Below are 21,982 nucleotides of genomic sequence, written 5' to 3'. Positions count from 1 at the left end.
CTTTAGTTACAATTGGGTTAATTGCATTTTGCACCCCCAAAATTGCGAGGATTACCGTTTTGCACCTTTAAATTTTGGAATTGGCAAAATGCACCCTCAAATTGCATGTGTCGTGGCAAAATGCACCCTTCAAGGCTACAACTGTTTCTTGCGAGATTTTAACCAAAAGATAGATCATATATATATATATATATATATATATATATATATATATATATATATATATATATATATATATCGCAACATTTATTTCAGTTTATGTGTTTTTTTTAAACAAAATTAAGAGGCTTTAATTTAGGGCAAACAAAAGCTTCTCTGTACAAGCAATATTTTTTTTTATGTGTTTTTACAAGCAATGTCAAAACAATGTAAAATGTGAGTTTAGAATATAACTAGACAATTATTTAGATTTAAAATATTAGAATAAATCACCTAATATTTGTAACATAAAATACTAATGTTAATAATGCACATGCTATTTGAACCATAAATTTCAACTTTTTGAATTGTTTTAAAAAAAATGGTATTGTATCAAAAATGTTTTTTTAAGCTCATAAATCAATATTTCTTCCTTTGTGTATTTTTCATTTATCACATAATTAATTAATAATTTGAATATAAAAAGTACAAAAAAAAAGAGCACCACCAAGAAAGAATATATTTAAATGCAAAAATATCGCGATATATTGATATTTTGATTAAAATGTCACAAGAGATAGGTGTAGGATGTATTTTGCCATGAGATATGCAATTCGAGGGTGTAATTCTCCAATTTCAAAATTTAAGGATGTAAAACGCCAATTCATGTTATTTTCAGGGTGCAAAACGCAAATCACCCGTTACGATCCGCCATTAATCGTAAAATTAGTCAACGAAATTCAATAAAAAAAAAAATAGTTAATTGATGAGGCGTAGTAATTAATGCATTGTTAGATCTTGAATTATCTCTTAATTAGTACTTTTAATCATTATTTTATTTTTTTGTTATTCTTTTTTAATGATATAGTTGTAATTCGGCAGCTCACTGCTCACATACCAACACCAGATCATGTGTATAACTATAAATTATAGTATGGTGGATTTATTTGAAAAACTCATTTTGACCCACAAACCGTGATACATGAAGATATTCATATTTTGTTATTTGAGCTAAATATTCCTAGTGTACATTAAAAAAAACATCCTCTTCATAGGAGAAAATTGATTATACATTTAAAAAAAAAATATTAAATTACGGACATTCTAGGGTAAGGTTAAATTACGAAAAAAAGAAAAAAAAAAAAAACTCTTCCTGTTTGGATACTTACAATCACCCCCCTCAACTATGAATTTTCTTATACATCCATCCTTACGGTGTCAAATTTAATGAAATCTTCTAGATTATATAAAATATTCTCCAATTTGTATCCGTTCTACCCCATTCGAGCTCCACATTTTGAAACAAGATGATCGTAAGATGTGTCTCTTGGCTTACAAAAATCAGATTGTGGTGGATTAGAAACTGTATTATTTTTGCACAAAACGAGTACAAACTAGAGAATATTCCATGGAATCTAGAAGACTATGTTGATTTCGACACCATAAGGGTAAACGTGTAAGAAGATTCATAGTTGAGGAGATGATTGTAACTACCCAAACTAGAGGTAATTTTTCTTAATTTAACCTTAGTTCAGGGGTGACAGTAATTTAGCCAAAAAAAAATGATCTACGACCTTTCTAATTTTCAAAAGATAAGTTTAAAAGAATTTAATTGAGAATCTTTCGTGTTCATATGAACAAATGAAAAACAACACTACTTGCGTGATTTTCTACATTTTTATAATGCACCATGTGGTTTTTTTATTTGTGGTGAACATTTGAGAAATATTTTATTTATTTAGAAAATATGATGGTCGTAACTTGTTCGGTTGACAAGATTCAATTGAAGTTACGTTGCATTGTACGCAATTAAATTTTAGTATTCAATAAATTTAGAAGTACTTATTACTTCCCTACAATTAATTTGTAAATAGTAAATACTAGTAAAAATGTACAAACAAAACGGTATATCTAAGGAACATCTTTCCGTCCACAAAAATCCCAGACAGTCACACAAATGTTCTGCATTTACCTATATCGGATAAGTTTAGTTTAGATGAGATAGGAGTAATTCTCTATTGACTAATAAATTCTTTAGCTAGTAGACGTTCAGCTCATCTTCCATTAAAAATAGACAATTTCGGTCACTGGTGCAACAAATTAGTAAATCCAAGCATGAATGTGCAATTTATTTTTGTTTGGGGGACAAAACGGCAAAACACCAAAAGTTTGGGGGACAAAGTGCACTTAACACTAATAAATATCAAGGTTGTAAAAAGCGGTAATCGGGTCGGAGGCGGTGAGGGATTGACTCACGATTAATCGGTGCGGCGGTGATTAATCGGTGATAAATCAGAAATAAATCGGTTTTTAAAATTTAATATAATATATTTCTAAATATTATTTATAAATACACAAAACATATATAAAAAGATATTTAAGCATATTTATATCTTTATTATGTATATATCTTAATAAAATAATAAAAGTTTAATAATAATAAGATCATAATACATAAATATCCTTATAAAATATAAATAAATAAACAATTTTTTGAATTTACATTTATTCTTGAACATTCCTATTATACATCATTAGTTGTTATTATAATAATAATATCATAATACATAAATATCCTTATAAAATATAAATAAAAAAGCAATTTTTTTGAATTTACATTTATTCTTGAATGTTCCTAACATACATTATTAGTTCTTTAACAATAACAGTTAACATAAACAAAATAAAACATAAGTTCATATTTTATTTATTAAAATCCCAACTTTTATTTTGAATTATTAAAAAAAAAAAAAAAAATCGATTTTTGGCCGATTTTTGCCACCGAAGTTTGACCCGCCATAAAGGTTTGACCGCCTCGGACCGCCTCGGACCGCCTCAAACCGCCTCGGACCTCCTCAAACCGCCTCAAACCGCCTCACAGACAAAAAACCGAATTTTCAAACTTGTACATTAAAATCGTAAAGGTTTTTGACCACCTCCGCCTCGGAGACCGATTAATCGGCCGCCTCAGCCGATTTTTAGAACACCGATAAATATTACAAGTACTACTTTTGTCATATCGTTTCCACAATTGTTACCGTTCGGATTACGTTTTGATTGTGATTATTTTAGTGAAATGCCAAGTTTTAATTTCAATTTACAAAACATCTGAACAGTGCAGGATAAAATTGTCAATCCACCTTTGTCAGGAAAACCAAATTAGGGCTTATGGGGATAGATGTTTACAATGCACAAAACTAGCTAATTCGTTTACTATATTCAGATTCATAGTCGAACACGCAGTACTTGTTCTTGCAAACAAACTGTACGACCAGTTCAACTAATCATGCATCAAATGTACAAACAAACCTTCAAAAATATGCTGATCGTTTCCGACGTGTTATATCACGAGAGAGTACTGTCTGCTTGAGCCCCTCTTGCAACCTTAATAAATACATCCTCTAATGTCGTGTCCGCCAGACCCCACGCCTTAACAGTGAATCTACTCTTTGCATTCTCGACTGCTTCAAACACATCTGCTATTCTAATCTCGTTTTTTGGCAACTCAAACTTTTGTGTACCTGAGATTTGGTATACCTTTGTTGCGTTTGGGGAGAGCTGTTGTACCAAGTTCTCTACTTCTTCCTCGTGAGTCGGTGATGTTGTCATCGTGAATACATACGATCCCCCGTATCTAGCCTTCAGCTGTATGTCATCTCGGAAAATATGGTAAATAAACGGTTGATATGCAATGCACAGTAAAGATGATAACTCGTGAAATATAAAAATGACATTACCTCTTTAGGGTTTCCAACACATTGCAATCTTCCATCGACAAAAATTCCGAGACGGTCACATAAGTGTTCTGCCTCTTCCATTGAATGCGCTGAATTATCAAATACGATGCTGAAATTACTAAGATCGTAAATAAAAAAGTTTCTTACATAATTTAGCATGTGCGCATGGGTGTGGAAAAGCGAAAGAAAATGAAAGCATTACTGGTGAGAATTATGGCTCTGTTTTGCTTGGCACGTTTCACTACGTCCCACAACATGTTTCTTGAAGCAGGATCTAATCCAGTACCTGGTTCATCCATATACACCACCTTTCGAAAAGAAAAAAAAAAACACAATTTTGAGTAGAATAAGGTAACAACCTTAACAAAATAACATAATGTGAAAATGAACACGAGCCAATTAAAATAAAATAATTGAGGATTTAGCGTTGTACTTTTGGATCTCCGATAAGTGAAATGGCGACACTGAGTCTCCTCTTCATGCCTCCACTATATTTCCTCGATTGTTTGTCTGCCACCCCACCGTGAAATAAGTTCACACTCTTGAGAGATTCTTCTACTGCCTATGTCACAATATAGAAATTTAGATGAAGTTAAAAAAGATCCTAAATTGCATGGCCAATCCAATAACAACTCGTCTCATCGTGACATATTTAGCCAGACATCAAAATGTAGGCCTCGTTTGGTTGATAAGATAATTAATGGTTAAATTAAATAAATTGTATGTGTACGTTTGTTCATGTACTTTTAGTTCTATACAGACTTACTTGTGTTAGGGCAGCGCCTTTGAGATTTTTAAGCCTTCCATAGAAAAGTAGATGCTCTCGTCCCGTTAATGTATCCCACAGTAAGCTGCACATAATTTTAAAAAAATTAATCAAATTTTACTTGAATAGACTCCTAAAATCACGTATTATATTTAAACTCTAAATCGTCTATATCATTGTGTTTTCGTAATTCATACTCATGCTGGGGACAGACACCCATGCTGGTGTATATTTTATCCATGTCAGTCCGTATATCTAGTCCTTGAACATATGCGGTTCCAGAGCTCGGTTTTATGAGCCCAATCATCTAACAAAATATGATTAAATTAAATGTCATAAAATAAAAAAAAATAAAAAAAAAATCAATAAAAGAACCAAGGCCGAGAACTAACCATGTTAATGAACGAAGTTTTGCCAGCACCATTAGGACCAAGCATGCCAAAGCATTCCCCCTCAGCCAAAGCAAGTGAGACCTCTCTTACTGCAAATTTCTCGGGATTTCCATCCCTACTTGGATATATCTTTTTGAGATTATTGCATATGATTGAATGACTTGTACTCGATTCAAGTAGTAACTGCTCAACCTTCTCTCTCTAAATCAAATGAAAAAAAAGTGAAAATGAGGGATATGATGCAACTATTGAATTAAAAAGATAAATCGAGAAGAAAAATAATTTCCGAAATTGAAAAAATCTCTTGAATATAACAATAGACAATAGGCTACCTCTTGGTCAACATCAAGCTTCTCCATCTGAGCAAAAACTTTAGAACTCTGCCTTCGCAAGCTAGGTTTACGGAAAGACGATTGGAGATTCTTTTGCTTCTTCCGCAAGAAAAATAGGGGATGTTTTCCAGACGACATAACTTGATCTGCGTAATATGCAGTACAAAGAACAACTAACCATTCAACTGCGATAATTATCAAGACCTCTCTCATTCCGTTATTGCTATCGTTTAAATCTTTCCACTGCATTCCATTAGTTCCCATATAATTTCCATTGAAGGCGTATTGTGAAAACTCGTATAACCCACGATAAAGGGAAAATCCTGGGAATAACTCCATAGCGATTATTCCTGCTTCTGCATTGTTTTTTAGAGAGCATCTTTTTAGATATGCAAGCGGAAAACCAAATGACAAACCTTTCGTATATCTACAAATAGAATCGAACACTGTCGAATAAAATGAAAATGTTCTTATTTTGGGTTAGTTAAGTAAACGAGGGTAAAACATGATACATGGCGAAAATTTCAAGTTTGATATATATACTTTAAATTAAAAGGATCTGAAATTACTAAAATCTATATTTACTATTATAAAAGGTTTTACTTACTTGGGAATGAAGAATCTTCGAGAAACAACTGAAAAAGGAAGCCACCCAAGAGTCCAGTTCCAAATACCATCATATACCCCACAACTGAGAATTTTTACGATTTTAGTAAGTGATCAAGAAATATTATTGAAAAAAGAAAATAAACATGAAGTAAATAGATTGGTTATGCCGAGGTCACACCCGTAGCAGTCTTCACATACGAAAACCAATCAGCAACAAGAAAAGCCAAACAGATTTGCAAGTTTATGTATAGGAAATAAAACACAAACTGGATGCCGTAATCGTTTAGTCTGAAGAAGTTTAACCCTGAAAACCAAATATATCAGGGATTAAGTTAAGCAACTTCTACGGAACCCGAAAAGGATTTAATATATAATTTGTTTTACCGATGGCAGAGCCAAATATGACAAAGCATAGCATGTAGATTGAAGATATCGCTAAAAAATAAGCATAAGATATCATCCAATAAGGTCCATCTCCGAGCCCGTGCATTTTCATCATAATTCTTAGTTTGTGCTTTTTTTCGTAAACCAAAGATAATAGTACAACCTGCAAGGATAAAATAAGAATTATAATTGGCATCATGAAGTACTAATATATGTCTAAATATGTAATTCTAGTAATAAAATTATTCATCCAATAGCAAAAACCAAAGGAGCAAATTTTATGATCTCAATGTAACATTTCAAATAGTTATAGACTTTCAGCAGAAAAGAGATACGGTTAGAGACGAGTCGTGCACATAATTGAAAATATTAATTGGAACTTACGGGAAACAGCTGCATAATAACCCATGTATAGAAGAGTGGCCCAAGGAGAGAAGAAAAATCCAGCCTAAGTTTCGTTTCGGGCTTTGGCATTTCTTTCACAAACTCGAAAAGTATTTCTCTAGTTGGTCCAGGCAGAAATTGGAGATAGGCATTTGAAGCCTTTATATGCATACCATTTGAAACATTAAAAAAACGAAAAAAAAAAAAAAAGAATCAGCAAGCCAAAGATAAAGTACAAACTCTGTTGAATTGAAAGTACTGAACAGAAACAAGATTAAAATAATTAAATAAAAAATATTTAAGCTCAAATACATTGAACGATAAAAAAGTGAGAAATTTGTACACAGTAAGAGAAGGTAAGGATTTATATACCAAGTTTATTGAACGAGCCACCCGTACCAAGGCGAGAGGCTTATTGCCTCTGTCACGCTTATACGTAGAATTGTACCATATAGTAACATTGAAGAGATTCTTGTTTGAATTCACAAAATCATAAGCTGTGAAACAGAGTATACAATGAATTAGATGATTAATTCACATTAAATTGGTAACATTTTTTCACAATACTATTCTAGTCCCAAACCTGCTAAAATTTCATTAATTTTTCTCTCCGAATTACCCTTACGGTAACCCTTGTATAGCTCATCATTGATCTCGGAAGAACTATTGCGCCACAATTGTAAAACTTGAACGCAACGTACATCTGCATTTTATACCCGATTGCAAGTCGTAAGAAAAAGTTAGGGGACCTTTTTCGTGCACCGGTATGCAAATTTGAATTCGAAATCTCAAATTGAAGATCTTAACAAACTAAATTAAAGAAAAATAAGTCCATAAAATCGACCTTTTTGCAATGTAGCAGAACCTAACTGCATAGCAATAGAAAATCGAGAACTTGACAGGCATTGAGGTTGAAGAAAATCAACAGGAGCCTTTGAAAGAAAAGCTGAATCAAGAACATTATCGAACCGAGTCTTTGTTTCCGTACCCTGAAGAACAAGAATCCCATATATAAGTCGTCATTATCATAAAATAAATTACTAATTACCATAAATGTAGTACTAACCAAGGCATTATCAGCTAAACTGTGCAGAATATCTGAGGAATTTATATTTAATGGCCTCGATAACATGTTTTCAACCACCGCTATAAAAATCAAAGGATAAGCAGCCATTAAGCACAACCTCACGCTCCCCATAAACACGAGATATTAAATAAGTTAGCATAATTCATTCGACGTACTTTGAGCAAATGTTTGGTTATTCCCTGTAACAAGCATAGATACAGGACAAGAACCGGTTCTCTTGCATGAATCTCCGGTTCTAACAGCACGAAATTGCTGAGCTGGCACTTGTAATAACAGAGGCCATTCGGGAGGACGAGGAACGGCACAAAAGAAGCCTTGTTTCAGAGTCGAGTATTCGAAGCCACACCTTGTTTCACATTGGCCATTCCCCGTATCGACACAAATGCAGCCACACCCTCTGGAAGGATCATCTAATTCACTGTTCACCCATTTTTGGATGAAAACAAGTAACAAACACAGGAAAACTGGGTATAGAATGAGTCGAATGTTCGTCTTGATATTGCGTTTCTGCGTCGAAAGATAAAACCATGGGAAAATTTATTGGGGATATCAAACATCAAATTAAGTCCAACTATTTAGTTAATCATGGCTTATCTTGGCAACCAAACGGGGCCTTAATAAATTGAAAACACAATCATAAATCACATTATATTTTTTTGAACGAGACCACACCATCTAAATTCATTTTTTTTTCTTTACGGCCCCATTTCACACATTTTTTTTCAAAAAAACCTCTTCACGTTCTCCAAAAACCACTCAAAATATACGAAGGAGGACATTATGGAGTCACAATATATCAATATGGAAGATTCTGTAACAAAAGAAGAAAACAAACTATGAATTAATGTATTTTGATAGTTAGGTGATCGATTTTTAAAGTTTTAAAAAAATCGCACAGTCAAAATTCGACACATACTGAAAATTAGGAAATTAGGAAAAATATACTGAAATAAGAGTATATTATGATAAGAGCAATATTAGTAATTTCAAGTCTTTTCCTCTTGGTAAGTTTGTTTATTTTTTGGACTTCCACCTAGTAAGGTCTTCTCCTTCAAAATTTTGAAATTACAAAAAGTGGCCACCTTTGCACACTGATGCGGCTATTTACCCAACACTTGGAGAACTGTACCAATTAATTTTAATATGGAATGATAAATTTGTAACAGTTCGGTTAAGTGTAGCACAAAATTGAAAATTTGCATCGGGCCGCGGCTATTTACAATACTACTTCTATTAAGTGAAAGATTAAATTAATAATTTTACACCATCAGGCGACGACAACGGTGGTGGCGGCAGACTACGGCGGCGGCGGTGAAAAGGTTTGATCTTGCACATTTTCTTTTCTTATCCCGCATTTTTTTACAAATTGTTTATGTTATTTTTTTTGTTTTGCAAACTCAAACCTTGTTTTTTGGTCTTGAAAAAAAAAGCTAGAGGAAAATAGAGGAAGGGTATATTATTAATTTCATGGTGTTTTTTATGGTTTACCTTTTAATTGGTCTTAGTATCTAACACTTAGTGAAACAAGTATTTCGAGTAGCCGCGGCCTTTGCACATTAGTGCAGCTGTTTGCCCAACAATAAAAATTAAAGAGTTGATATGCTAGGGTCCTTTAATCAAATCTAATTAGAGGTGAAACCATAATTTGCACTTTTTAATTACATTCTTATTTTAAAAATAAATATAACCCACATTCATTTATTTTGTATTCATTAATTTGCCCTTATACCCTAAATCTATATCTCTTTCACTCTCGCTCTCTCGCATGCGCTGCCATATGGTCGAGGGAGGGCATAGCCTCCCCTCAATTTGCGCCTGGGGCTCCTCGAACAAAGGAACATCGAGCCTCCCAACGCATTTACGCTTTGATATACCCCAACCCTCCCAACGTATTTACGCCAATTTTCACCACATGGTTTAAGTCTTGGCTTTGATATACCCCAACGCACATGGTTACGCCAATTTTCACTTTCACCACATGGTTTGATATTTGGCTTTGATACCACACATTGGTATGATATTGTCCAATTTGGGCCGGACCCAATTGATCCTGCTCTTAGGTTTTCCCAAAACGCCTCATACCAATAGACTTGTTATCCCCTCCTTATATATGAGTGATCTTTCCCATATTAAATTGATGTGGGACATTGTTTACACCTTAACAACCACACAAACACGCAGTAGTTCGGCACATTGTATGCGAGGATCATGGAAGACAATGAAAGGAGGACGACGACATAATAGTCAACTTTCACGAGTCCCGGCCCCATTTTACACAATTTTTTCAAAAAAACCTCTTCACGTTCTCCATAAACCACTCAAAATATACGAAGGAGGACATTATGGAGTCACAATATATCAATATGGAAGATTCTATAACAAAAGAAGAAAACAAACTATGGATTAATATATTTTGATAGTTAGGTGATAAAAAATAAAGAGTTAATTACAGGTGAAACCATAGTTTGCACTTTTTAATTACATTCTTATTTTAAAAATAAATATAACCCACATTCATTTTTTTAGTATTCATTAATTTGCCCTTATGCCCTAAATCTAGATCTCTTTCACTCTCGCTCTCTCGCATGCGCTGCCATATGGTCGAGGGAGGGAATGACTATGAAGGTGGTGGACGCGGTTGTAGGGCGTGGAGAAGATAGATGCGAACGGCATAGCCTCCCCTCAATTTGCGCCTGGGCTCCTCGAACAAAGGAACATCGAGCCTCCCAACGCACCATTTTTGCGTTTACGGCAATTTTCACCACATGGTTTCAGTCTGGGTCATGGCTTTGATACCTCAACGCACATGGTTGATACCCCCATAACACCATTTTTGCGTTTACGCCAATTTTCAGTACATGGTTTAAGTCTTGGCTTTGATATACCCCAACGCACATGGTTACGCCATTTTTCACCACATAAAATGTCTTGGCTTGGTTTAAGTCTTGGCTTTGATATACCCCAACGCACACTGTTGGGATCCCATGGATAGCACAAACTCCACATTGGTATGATATTTGGCTTTGATACCACACATTGGTATGATATTGTCCAATTTGGGCCGGACCCAATTGATTCTGCTCTTAGGTTTCCCCAAAATGCCTCATATCAATAGAGTTGTTATCCCTTCCTTATATAAGAGTGATCATTCTCATATTAAACCGATGTGGGACATTGTTTACAACTCAACAACCACACAAACACGCAGTAGTTCGGCACATTGTATGCGAGGATCATGGAAGACAATGAAAGGAGGACGACGACAGAATGGTCAACTTTGACGAGTCCTGGCGAATGATGAAGAGCAGCGGATATGCCGCCTATTGGAGATATTAATATTAAATGATACATTTCACCAAGAGCTTAAACTTTTGGTTGAGATGGTCATTAACATGGTATCAAAGCCATGCCAAATGAAAAGATCATGAGTTCGAATCCTACAGTCACTCATTTCAAGTATTTCAAGTGCAAGGCTTCAAATGTAATTTGTCTGCACTTGAGGGGGGCGAATTGAAGATATTAATATTAAATGTGATTGGGCTTATTATAGGAGGTGTGGTATCTCGATGCAATCGAGAGTAGAATGGAGTAAAGTGATTCTCACCTAGAGTACAAGCGGAAAGTTGAATTTGCTCTTTTTTCTATTATTATCCCCTCTAACCCTAATTATAATCGGCGTGATTTATTAAGAGTTAAGACTTTTTTTTCTATTATTATCCCCTCTAACTCTAATTATAATCAGCGTGATTTATTAAGAGTTAAGACTTAAAAGTGCCATATGGCAAAAAATTAGTAGAATCCGATTTATATTAAATATCGGCTGATCCGCTCAGAATTTAATCTCAAATAATAAAACTAACACAACATAAGTATTAACAGAAGCATGAAAAAAAAAAAAAAAAAAAGAAAAAAAAAAAAAGAATCCAAGGGTTGGAGCAGAAAGAAATGAATAATGAACTCACCTGAAAAATGAGATTCTTCCTCACCAAAGCATTTGCCTGAGTCCAAAAACTCGACGGCCCATCCGATGAATCTGCCGCCATTTTTGAAGAAACTCGACCGTTGCAATAATTGAAATTTTATTTTTCTGGGTAAAGTGTTTCCATTAGCACTCTCTTTGTTCTCGAAAACCTCGCTTTAACGTAAGTTTGGAATTCTAGGCGGAATTTATCGGCATTGAATTTAGTTGTCGATCTTGAGTTTACAATCCTCCATAAACCGTAAAATTAGTCAACGGAATTAATTCTTCCATAAGAAATAGTCTTAGCAAAAGTCAACGAAAGAGGTTAATTCTTAATTGACACTAACATATATCCGGCATCGTGATTGAGGAAGAGTAATCTCTTACCTAGTATTTTATCGTTATTTTATGGACGAAATGCACTTCACCCCCTACAAATTTCCCATTTTCGCACTTTATCCCTTAAAAATTCCCCCCCTTCAAAATATTGTTTTGGTTGCCTTTGCCTCTGAGGTCAATTTTTGGTGGGCATTGTGCAACAAATATAACATTTTAAAGGGGCAATGTTGCAAAAAGATAGTGTTTTTAAGGGGTAGCGTGCAACAAAATAAACATATTAATGGGCAATGTGCAACAAAAATACGCAAATGCCGATGAATAATCCATCGAAATTTTGCTATCGGGGCAATGTGCAACAAGAATAACATTTTGAAGGGGTTCGTTCACTTTTTAAAATTTTGAGGGGGTAAAGTGCAAAAAAATAGAAATTTTTAGGGGGTGATGTGCAATTTGCCCTTATTTTATTTTTGAGTAGATATCACTTAACCTCATGTGGTTACAAACTTTTGCAGATGACCTCTTTGTGCTCATAATATCACCACATAACCCCTTGTGGTTAATAGGGGTCGCGTCCATTAGTTTTTTCCGTCAAAATTAATTGTGCGTGTCTAACGTCAAATACTACGTTTTTGCAGATGACCCCCTTATGCTTTACATTTTCCCTTTAATTTTTGCAGATGAACCCCTTAAAGTGTGACACGCGCGGTTAAATTTGACGGAAAAACTAACGGGCGCTACCCTTATCAACTACAAGGGGGTTATGTGCTGATATTACAAGTACAAGAGGGTCATCTGCAAAATCTTGTATACAACAGGGGGGTTAAGTGTTATATACCCTTTTTTTTGTTAGTGTTTTTTTAGGATAAATAAAAACACTTAATCCCCTGTGGTGCGAGCTTTGTGTACATGACCCCCTTATATTTTTAATATAAGCACATGACATTTCTGTAGTTTGAACTTTGTGCACATAACTCTCCTTGTTCTTTTAATATAAGCACATCACCCATTTATGATATTTAATTCACTTGGTAAATAATCAGGTTCATCAGGAAGATGGATTTTTTGAAAGTACAAGAGAGTTATGTACTTATATTAAAATATAAGGGGATCATGTGTACAGAGTTCAAATTATAAGGGCGTAAGTGCTATTTACCCTTTTTGTTTAATAATATTATCGTGATTCGGCAGCTCACTTACCAAAGTCAGATCATTATTCAGCATGCATAATGTGGGAGAATTTTCGAAAAATTCCGTTTGACCCACAAACCATTTATACATTAAGATTATAATTCACATTTTTTTTATTTCAGCTAAATATTCCTATTATACATTTAAAATATGACAAATTGATAATACATTTATTTAAAAATATCTGAAACCTGCTATGAACCTTTCTGATTCTCAAAAGATAAGTTAAAAGGAATCTAATTGAGAATATATCTTCTTCATAGGAGTAAAATATTAAAAAAAACAACACTTGCGTTTTTATTTCTGCATTTTGATAACGCGTTATGTATTTTATTTAGATATATGGAATTTGAAAATTCTTTGGTTTTAGAAAATTTTATGGTGGTCTATGAAATGCTGCATCGGGTGATCTCTTGTACCATTAATTATATAAATAATTACCCACTGAGTACACACACATGGGTACCATCTACAAAACCAACCCATGTTCGATTGACAAAATTTAAACCAATTTCGACTAGCAATAGAATTAAAGTCGTCTGCAGTTAAATTCTAGAATTCAATAAATTTAGTATTAGGCTCCTTCGATTACATACACCGCGTTAATTTGTATTAGATATGATTGGATTAATTCTCTACTGCTAATTATTTATTAAGTTAATAACATGTTCTATTCCTAGATTAGATATATGTTGTCTTTAATACGTTAAATTCTGAAATTATATGTGATTTATCTATAAAATCTTTTATTTTACGAAATTAATTAGCATGTGGTTTTAGGGATACAAAACACGATCGCAGATGTACGTAATATAATAAGGGTTTGTGACCTAAGATCGATTTCTTCATATTTTCTAGATCAAGCTCGTTTTAGCTAATACTTTCTACCCAGTACTCCAGTGCAGGTTACACCTCTCATATGGTCAGGAATGGAATTTGTTTTTATTTCGTTTCATTCGTATACTTGAATTTCAGTTTCACTTAATCTTAATCGTAAAAGATGTAAAATAGAGAAAATTGATATTTCCGTCCGTTCTAATTGTTTTCCGGCTCTTGTTTGTCAGTTTTTTCAAGCCAAAGAATCGAGCAATGATGACACGATAAACTTGCCATATTAGATTTAGATCGTCATATCTCGATTGGCATATGTTATTATTCACGCAACTCATAAATTCACTGATATTAAAAAAAAAAACGCATTTATAAAAGTATGAGCGATCTATAAATTATATTTTTCTAAATACGGAAATTCTACGTATTTAATTAACACATACAATCTTGCTACTAAATTTTGGTAACGTACGATGTTTCTCTAGCTCGTCTGCATGCAAGGTAAATTTCGATGCCGTCCCGATCTCTGCTCACTACAACGAATTTTTTCTTTAAGATCCTACAATCAAAACATATATCGTCTTTTACGATAAATCATATCTTCCAAGACGTAGAGTGATCGTGTCCCTGGAGATATATAAAAAATGATAAATAAAGTTTGAATACATTTGGTGCAATTTTTTTCTTTTTTTGTATGGGTGTGAAGAGTAATTTTGGAATGAATTTAATAAGGAATATAACGCAAATGTTTAATTGGGTTTGTCACGTGCGCCAAAATTTGTGAAAATTCGCCAGAATATTCCCTCTGGTGGTTAAGTGAGTCAAAATAACAGATTTTGGTGTGCTCATGCGATTTCTTTTGTAAATATAGATAACAAAGTGAAAAAACGGACAAAATTCAGGTGACAAAATTCTTTTAACCCTTTACTTTATTTTGGGCTCCCTTTTAACCCGTGATAGGCATAGGATTACAGTTAACAAGTCTTTTTATATATCAAAATCACCACTTCCAGAAATGAAATACCCATCAAGTGAGATGGCGAGCTTCTCGGCCGGAAGTGTTTCGTTCGTCGTGTCAGAGATGAAGAGACATAAGATGTAAAGTTTTCTCAAATACGGCAATCGGGAGTCCTTTTATCTAAATAGGTTTCGGATAGAAAATCACGGGGGTTTTTTTTTTTTTTTGTAAGTTTTTACGGAAATAACCCCAAAAGTTTCGTGTCAGGGTTGTCACGTTTCGATTTCCAAAACATATCGAAAATACGGAAACACACGGGATTTTCCGTGCATCCTAGCCAGTGAGCTAGGTAAATAATTAAAACTAACACAAAATAAGTATATATTAACAGAAGCATGAAATAAATAAATAAATAAATAAATAAAGATTACAGAAAGAAATGAAAAATGAACTCACCTGAAAAATGAGATTCTTCCTCACCAAAGCATTTGCCTGAGTCCAGAAACTCGACGGCACATCTGATTTGAAATCTGCCGCCATATTTGAAGAAATTTGACCGTTGCAATTGCAATTTTGTTTTTCTGGGTAACCTTTTTCCATTACAACCCTCATTTGACAAAGAGAGAAAGAGTTTACAATCCTCCATAAATCGTAAAATTAGTCAACGAAATTCTTTGTTAAGAAATAGTCTTAATAAAGTCAACGAAATACTTCTTTTCTTAATTGTCACTAATATCTGGCATCGTGATTGACGAAGATATAGTATATCGTATTTAGTACTATTTTATCATTATTTTACTTTTTGTTGTTTTTTTGTTTTTTTGACAAAATGCACTTCACCAGATACAAATTTCCTATTTTCGCACTTTATCCCCTAAAAATTCAAAAACCGGATAATCCCCTTTAAAATATTATTTTGGTTGCACTTTGTGGGCATTTCGCAACAAAAATAGCATTTTAAATGATCAATGTGCAAAAAGATAATATTTTTAAGCGGTAACGTGCAACAAAAATATAAATGGACAATGTGCAACAAAAATACTCAAATGCCGATGAATAATAATCCATCGAAATTATGCTAACGAGGCAATGCGCAACAAGAATAACATTTTGAAGGGGACATTCCCTTTTTAAAATTTTGAGGGGATAAAATGCGAAAATTAGATTTTTTAGGGGGCGATGTGCAATTTGCCTTTTTTTAAATGGTAAATAACACTTAACCCACTGTGATTTGAGCTTTGTGCACATAACCCCTTATACTTTCAATATAAATATATGACCTTCCTGTAATTTGAATTTTGTGCACATGACCCCCTTTAATTTTTAATATAAGCACATGATCCCCATGTAGTTTAAACTTTGTACATATGATCCCCTTGTATTTTTAATATAAGCACATCACCTCATTAAGTATTCCATTTGGTAACTAATCATGTTCACTGAAAGATAAAATTTTGAAAGTACAAGGGGGTTATGTGCTTATATTAAAAGGTAAATTACGGACACCCCCTGAGGTAAGGTCAAATTACGAAAAAAAACCTCCCCCTGTTTGGGTAATTACAACCACCCTCAACTATGAATCTTCTTACACATTCATTCTTATGGTGCCAAATTCAACATAATCTTCTAAATTTCGTGGAATGTTCTCTAGTTTGTACTTATTTAGTGCAAAAATGCAGTTCCTCGTGAACCACAATGTGATATTTATAAGTCAAATGACACATCTTATGATTATCTTGTTTCAAGAGCTCGAATGTGGTAAAACGGGTACAAACTGAAAAATATTTCACATGTTAATGTGCAAGATTCGAATAAATTTGAATCTGTAAGGGTGAAAGTGTAAGAAAATTTATAGTTGATGAGGTTGTTGTAATCACCCAAACATGATGGGTTTTTTCGTAAATTAACATTACCTCAGGGAGTGGCCGTAATTTACCCTATTTCAAAATACAAGAAGGTGATGTGTAGGGATGTATTATTCAGCATGTTTAATGTGGGAGAATCTTTGAAAATTTCCGTTTGACACACAAAAAACCATTATACGTTAAGATATTCACGTTTTATTGTTTAGCTGAATAATATTCTTATTAAGAATATATATATTAAAAATATGAGCAAATTGATAATACATTTATTAATTAAAAATATCTGAACCTGCTGCTAACCTTTGTGATTTTCAAAAGATAAGTTGAAAAGTAATTTAATTGAGAATATATCGTTTTCATAGGAGCAAATAAAAAACAACACTTGCCTTATTATTTCATGACGCGTTATGTTTTTTCTATTTGGATGAAATTCGAAAAAATCTTTGGTTTTAGAAAATTTTATGTTAGTAAAATGTTCGTGGTCTATGAAATGCTACATTTGGTAATATAAATTGGGTGATTCTGTACCATTGATCTAATACAAATAACTACACATGGATGTGTGTTATTATGCTTATATCAATGGTGCGTTATCGTTCAGTGTATTTCACTGAGTGTACCATCTATAAAACCAATCCATGTTCGGTTAACAAAATTTAAACTAATTTTAACTAGCAATAAAATTAAAGTCGTCTGCAATTAAATTCTAGTATTCAATAAATTTAGTAGTCTTAGGCTCGTTCGATTGCATACATCGTATTAATTTGGATTAGATATGATTTGATTTATTCCCTACTGCTAATTAATTAATCATTAAGTTAATAAAATGTCTGATTCTTAGATTAGATGTTGTATTTAAAATGATAAATTATGAAATTATACGTGATTTATCTATAATTTTTTTTATTTTACGAAGCTAACTAACATGTAGTTTTAGGGATATAAAACACGATCGCAACTGTAATATATTAATAAGGGTTTGTGACCGAAAATGGAAATACTTTTGCTTTAAATATTGGGGCAATTTGGTAAATACCCCTGAACGCTAATAGTTTTTCAAATCACGACATCCTCATTTTTGCAATTTGCTAGAAGTCCTTTATTCTTTAGGCATCTTCATCATGTCTGCCTCCGTTAGATCTGTTCCACCCATCAAACCTGTTGTACCTCGCTCCTTGTTGCCATCGCCGATGCTTTGCCACACAACCACACACAAGCGCACACACATAATCACACACCTACATATACACACATACACACGATTTTAGTTACACTCGTTCATCTCCGGTTAAATCTAATAATTATGAAAACCAAACCGAAAAATATGAAGAATTGTTTGGTGACGGTGATGGTGATGGTAATATTGGTGGCGATGTACGGACCAAAGATTTAATTTTTTTTCTTTCAACTTATTTAACTAAGCTGTGTAACCAAGGTATGCAAATCTGTGTAACTAAGTTGTCTAAACTGTGTAACTAAGTTGCATGTGTAAATTGTGTATTTCTTGTGGTAAACATCTATTCTTCTTTTAGTTTTTCTTCGCTGTTTTTTAACTAAGCTGTTCTTTTTAATATAACTAAGCTGTGCAAATTACTGTGTCGCCAAATCACCGCGTCGCCGTTACTGATAGTTTTCCTAAGCGATTCTGTTATAGTAGGAGCGCACAAGAACTTTTAGCAAAAATATGCGTATCCTTATAGCTATAGAGAATATTTTTGAGGGACCTCCAGCTAATTTTCCCTTAAATATTATAGGAAGTTCGATATTGAAGATTCTGAACTAGGCTCTTACAAAGAGACTTCCTATTAATAGCTAATAAATTTATCGAGAAACTCATACATGATATCGGGGTGCTGGGCCAGACAGTTATTAAAGTTCCGGATATGCCCCTAGATTTTCTACATAAAGTCAAATATCAGACTAGTGACCTAAGGTCGATTTCTTCGTATTTTTTAGATCAAGCTCGTTTTTGTTGATACTTTCTAATCGAGCTCGCTCCAGTGCAGTTTAAACCTCTCATATGGTCTAGAATAGAACTTGTTTTAATTTCATTTCATTTTCATACTTGAATTTCAATTTCACTTAATCGTAGAAAATGTAAAAATAAGAAAACTGATATTTCCTTCCGTTCTAATTGTTTTCCGGCTCTTGTCGTCATTTTTTTAAAACAAAAGAATCGAGCGATAATAACACGATAAACTTGCCAAAGCAGATTTAGATCTTCATATCTAGATTGGCACATGTTATTATTCACGCAACTCATAAATTCACTGATATTAAAAAAAAAACGCATTTATAAAGTATGAGCGAACTATAAATCATATTTTTCTAAACACGGAAATTCTACGTATTTAATTAACACGTACAATCTTGCTACTAAAAATTGGTAACGTACGACGTTTCTCTAGCTCGTCTGCAAGGTAAATTTCGATGCAGTCCCAATCTTAATCTCTACAACGATATTTTTTTTCAAGATTAAATTTACATTCAAAATATAAATCGTGATCTTTTACGATAAATCATATCTTCCAAGACGTAGAGTCATCGTGTCCCTGGAGATAGGCGATAGGGATGTTTGTAGAAGTAATTATCTTATTTTAGCATCTTTCATTTAAAATTTACCGTACAAAAAAAAAAAAAAAAAAGGAAAGAAATTTATATTAAACTAGAAAATGATGAAGACAGGATATTTTATTCTTTTTGCATCTTTCATTTAATTTTAAATATTATTTTTCGAATAAACTAGACTGACACAAATATCCAGGCCCAGTGGGCTTGTCTCTTTAGGTGGCAATCCTAACAACTGAAACCCTAAAATATCTGCTGCCTCACTTTCCTAGGTTTTTGGTCAGAAAAAATTACTATAAAAAGGCATATATATATGTCTGAATGTCGATTGTCTCTGCGCAGCTGTGTCTGAATATATAACAAAAATGGATCTTCGTCAACCGTTCTTTAAAGATCTCCACCGCCCACCGCCTCCACCCGAACCTCCGCCGCCATTTTTGCCTTCACGTTTATCTTTCTTTGTCCCGAAGGCTTACAGGTAGTTTTTTTTTTTCAGCCATAATGCATGTGAAATCTAATCGAATTTGTTCATTTTTTTTTAATTATATTGCAGATTTGATATATATGATGTGATGTGGCTGATGTATTTAATTGAGATGTTTTATGATCATCTGCATGTTTGGTTCGTGGATCCAAACCATTTATTCATATTTAATTACCGATTTATTTGAAGCTTTTTTTTTCTGAAACTATTAAAAATGATGATTTTAATTCGTACTTACATTTTAAGATCTCGTCAACTGAATTTCGTACTTTCCGATTTGTAATTACAGAATGCTTTGTTCCAACATCTATATATATATATATATATATATATATATATATATATATATATATATATATATATGCGTGTGCGATTTTCATGTTTTGATGAGTTTTTAGATTTTAAGATCTTAGTAACTAAATTTGGTAAGTACTTTTAGATTTGTATTTACTGTATGTGAATTCTATATCGTATCTAAGGATCAAGTGTAATGTGCCCATTAAGGAACATATGAAACCCTAATTTTTTTTTTGATTTGATGCATTTATTAAGAGACGATCAATTTATGAGATCATTATTGGGAAGGAAAGAATGAAAGAACATGATACATTTTTTAGCCCGATATCCCATTTGAATATACTTATTTCGATTTTTCAGTGAATGCATCTAAACACCGGACATTTTTTTATCATCATTAAATGTACGTAGATAGAGTTTTTTCGTTTTATCGCACTTACAACCACAAATTTGTAACTATGCATCTACATCTTTTTTTTTTTTTTTTTTGTTCTAAATTTACCGATTTTCTTGTCTTTAATTACGTGAACATTTTCTTATGAAAGAAGATTACATAATCTCACTCTTTGTTTCTTTTTTGGACAGACATACGTTATCGCGACAAAGTTTAGAAAGTCCCTCTTCTATGTAATTTATTCTTGACCTACCGATGAAGTTTTGGTAGAGGAGTCTCAAACAATATTCTTGACAGCGGCACAATAATGGCAATACCAACTTCCATGAGGCACAGTGGCATGGGGCAGACTCAAGCAGTATGAATGATACTCTGCATCGTACACTCTACGTAAATGAGAACCCTCTTATTTTTCCTTTTCTGGTCAATACCATCTCTATGCACGCATTTGAGAACAAAAACATATTCGGGATCTTTCTTTGAATCCGCATTTGGAATAATGACACACATTTAAATCCCTACATTTGAAAGAGGTACACATTTTCTATATATCTATCACTTGAATATGTGCATATATGAGTTTTTTGAACCTAGTACGACTATTCTTGCTTTACTCACATAGCCCTTGTTTGGTATTTGTATTTTTTTTATTTTTATTTTTTAAATATTTAGGTTTATTGTCTACAACAGAAATTATAAAATCGCTACCAATCAGAGTCACCAGATGCTAATTCTAAGAAGGATATTGATGATGTTGCAATTGCCAAAGCACCATGGGATAAAAAGGTTCTACCTTGCGATAAAAGTGATGTAGAGTATCACACATACTGTTTGCGTCCGCCCGTTGCCAGTGTGCCTCAAGGAAGTTGGTTTTGCCCTTGTTGTGCCGCTGACAAGAATATTGTTTGAGATTCTCCTTCTACCAAAACATGGGTTGGCCAAAAGCAAAAGAAACTGAAGAGAGATTCCATAAACTTTTGTATATTAGTTCAATAATGTTGGCTCATAAATTTATTGGAAAAAAATGAGGTTTTATCTTCATTTATGGAAAATTTATGTATTATACCTTTTTTAGTCAAATCAAAATACAGTTTATTAAATTATTTGTTGTATAAATACCCATTTATTATTATTAGAACAAACCAGTAATATTTATTAAAATATTTTTTAAGAAAAAACAAGTTAAAAAAAAAGTCAACGCCGAAATCTGATTGGAAAAAAAAAATCAGAAAAAAAATATTTTCTGAAAAACAAAATTAAAAATAAAA

General features: G+C 33.1%; 1 protein-coding gene and 1 long non-coding RNA gene across 2 annotated transcripts; one reads left to right on the top strand and one right to left on the bottom strand.

The window, feature by feature from the left end:
* Positions 1-3,279: 3,279 nt before the first annotated feature.
* On the bottom strand, positions 3,280-12,157 carry LOC105959780 (ABC transporter A family member 7). The gene is made up of 18 exons (XM_012983930.2): positions 11,792-12,157; positions 7,985-8,336; positions 7,809-7,888; positions 7,587-7,731; positions 7,326-7,445; positions 7,115-7,239; positions 6,743-6,901; positions 6,359-6,521; positions 6,153-6,278; positions 5,973-6,056; positions 5,366-5,721; positions 5,034-5,234; positions 4,839-4,948; positions 4,642-4,726; positions 4,309-4,437; positions 4,078-4,183; positions 3,876-3,964; positions 3,280-3,783 (listed from the first exon to the last, which is right to left on the bottom strand). Exons 1-18 carry the CDS (start codon positions 11,870-11,872, stop codon positions 3,484-3,486), a joined length of 2,811 nt encoding a protein of 936 aa, XP_012839384.2. The 5' UTR covers positions 11,873-12,157; the 3' UTR covers positions 3,280-3,483.
* An 8,764-nt stretch (positions 12,158-20,921) lies between these two features.
* On the top strand, positions 20,922-21,766 carry LOC148767872 (uncharacterized). Its single transcript, XR_016033552.1, has 2 exons — positions 20,922-21,247; positions 21,387-21,766. It is a non-coding gene; the product is annotated as an uncharacterized LOC148767872 (long non-coding RNA).
* The last annotated feature ends 216 nt before the right edge of the window (positions 21,767-21,982 follow it).

Source organism: Erythranthe guttata, chromosome 9 (assembly GCF_056151865.1).
Source record: "Erythranthe guttata isolate IM_541 chromosome 9, IM_541, whole genome shotgun sequence".
Taxonomy (NCBI): domain Eukaryota; kingdom Viridiplantae; phylum Streptophyta; class Magnoliopsida; order Lamiales; family Phrymaceae; genus Erythranthe; species Erythranthe guttata.
This window is presented reverse-complemented; position numbering and strand designations above follow the sequence as displayed.

Coding starts and splice junctions, on each gene's coding strand:
- LOC105959780 (XM_012983930.2), bottom strand. CDS start 11,872: ATGGCGGCAGATTCATCGGATGGGCCGTCGAGTTTTTGGACTCAGGCA. Junction 6,522..6,742: donor TTATTATGCAGCTGTTTCCC/GTAAGTTCCAAT, acceptor TTATCCTTGCAG/GTTGTACTATTATCTTTGGT. Junction 3,965..4,077: donor CAGAGCCATAATTCTCACCA/GTAATGCTTTCA, acceptor TTGATAATTCAG/CGCATTCAATGGAAGAGGCA.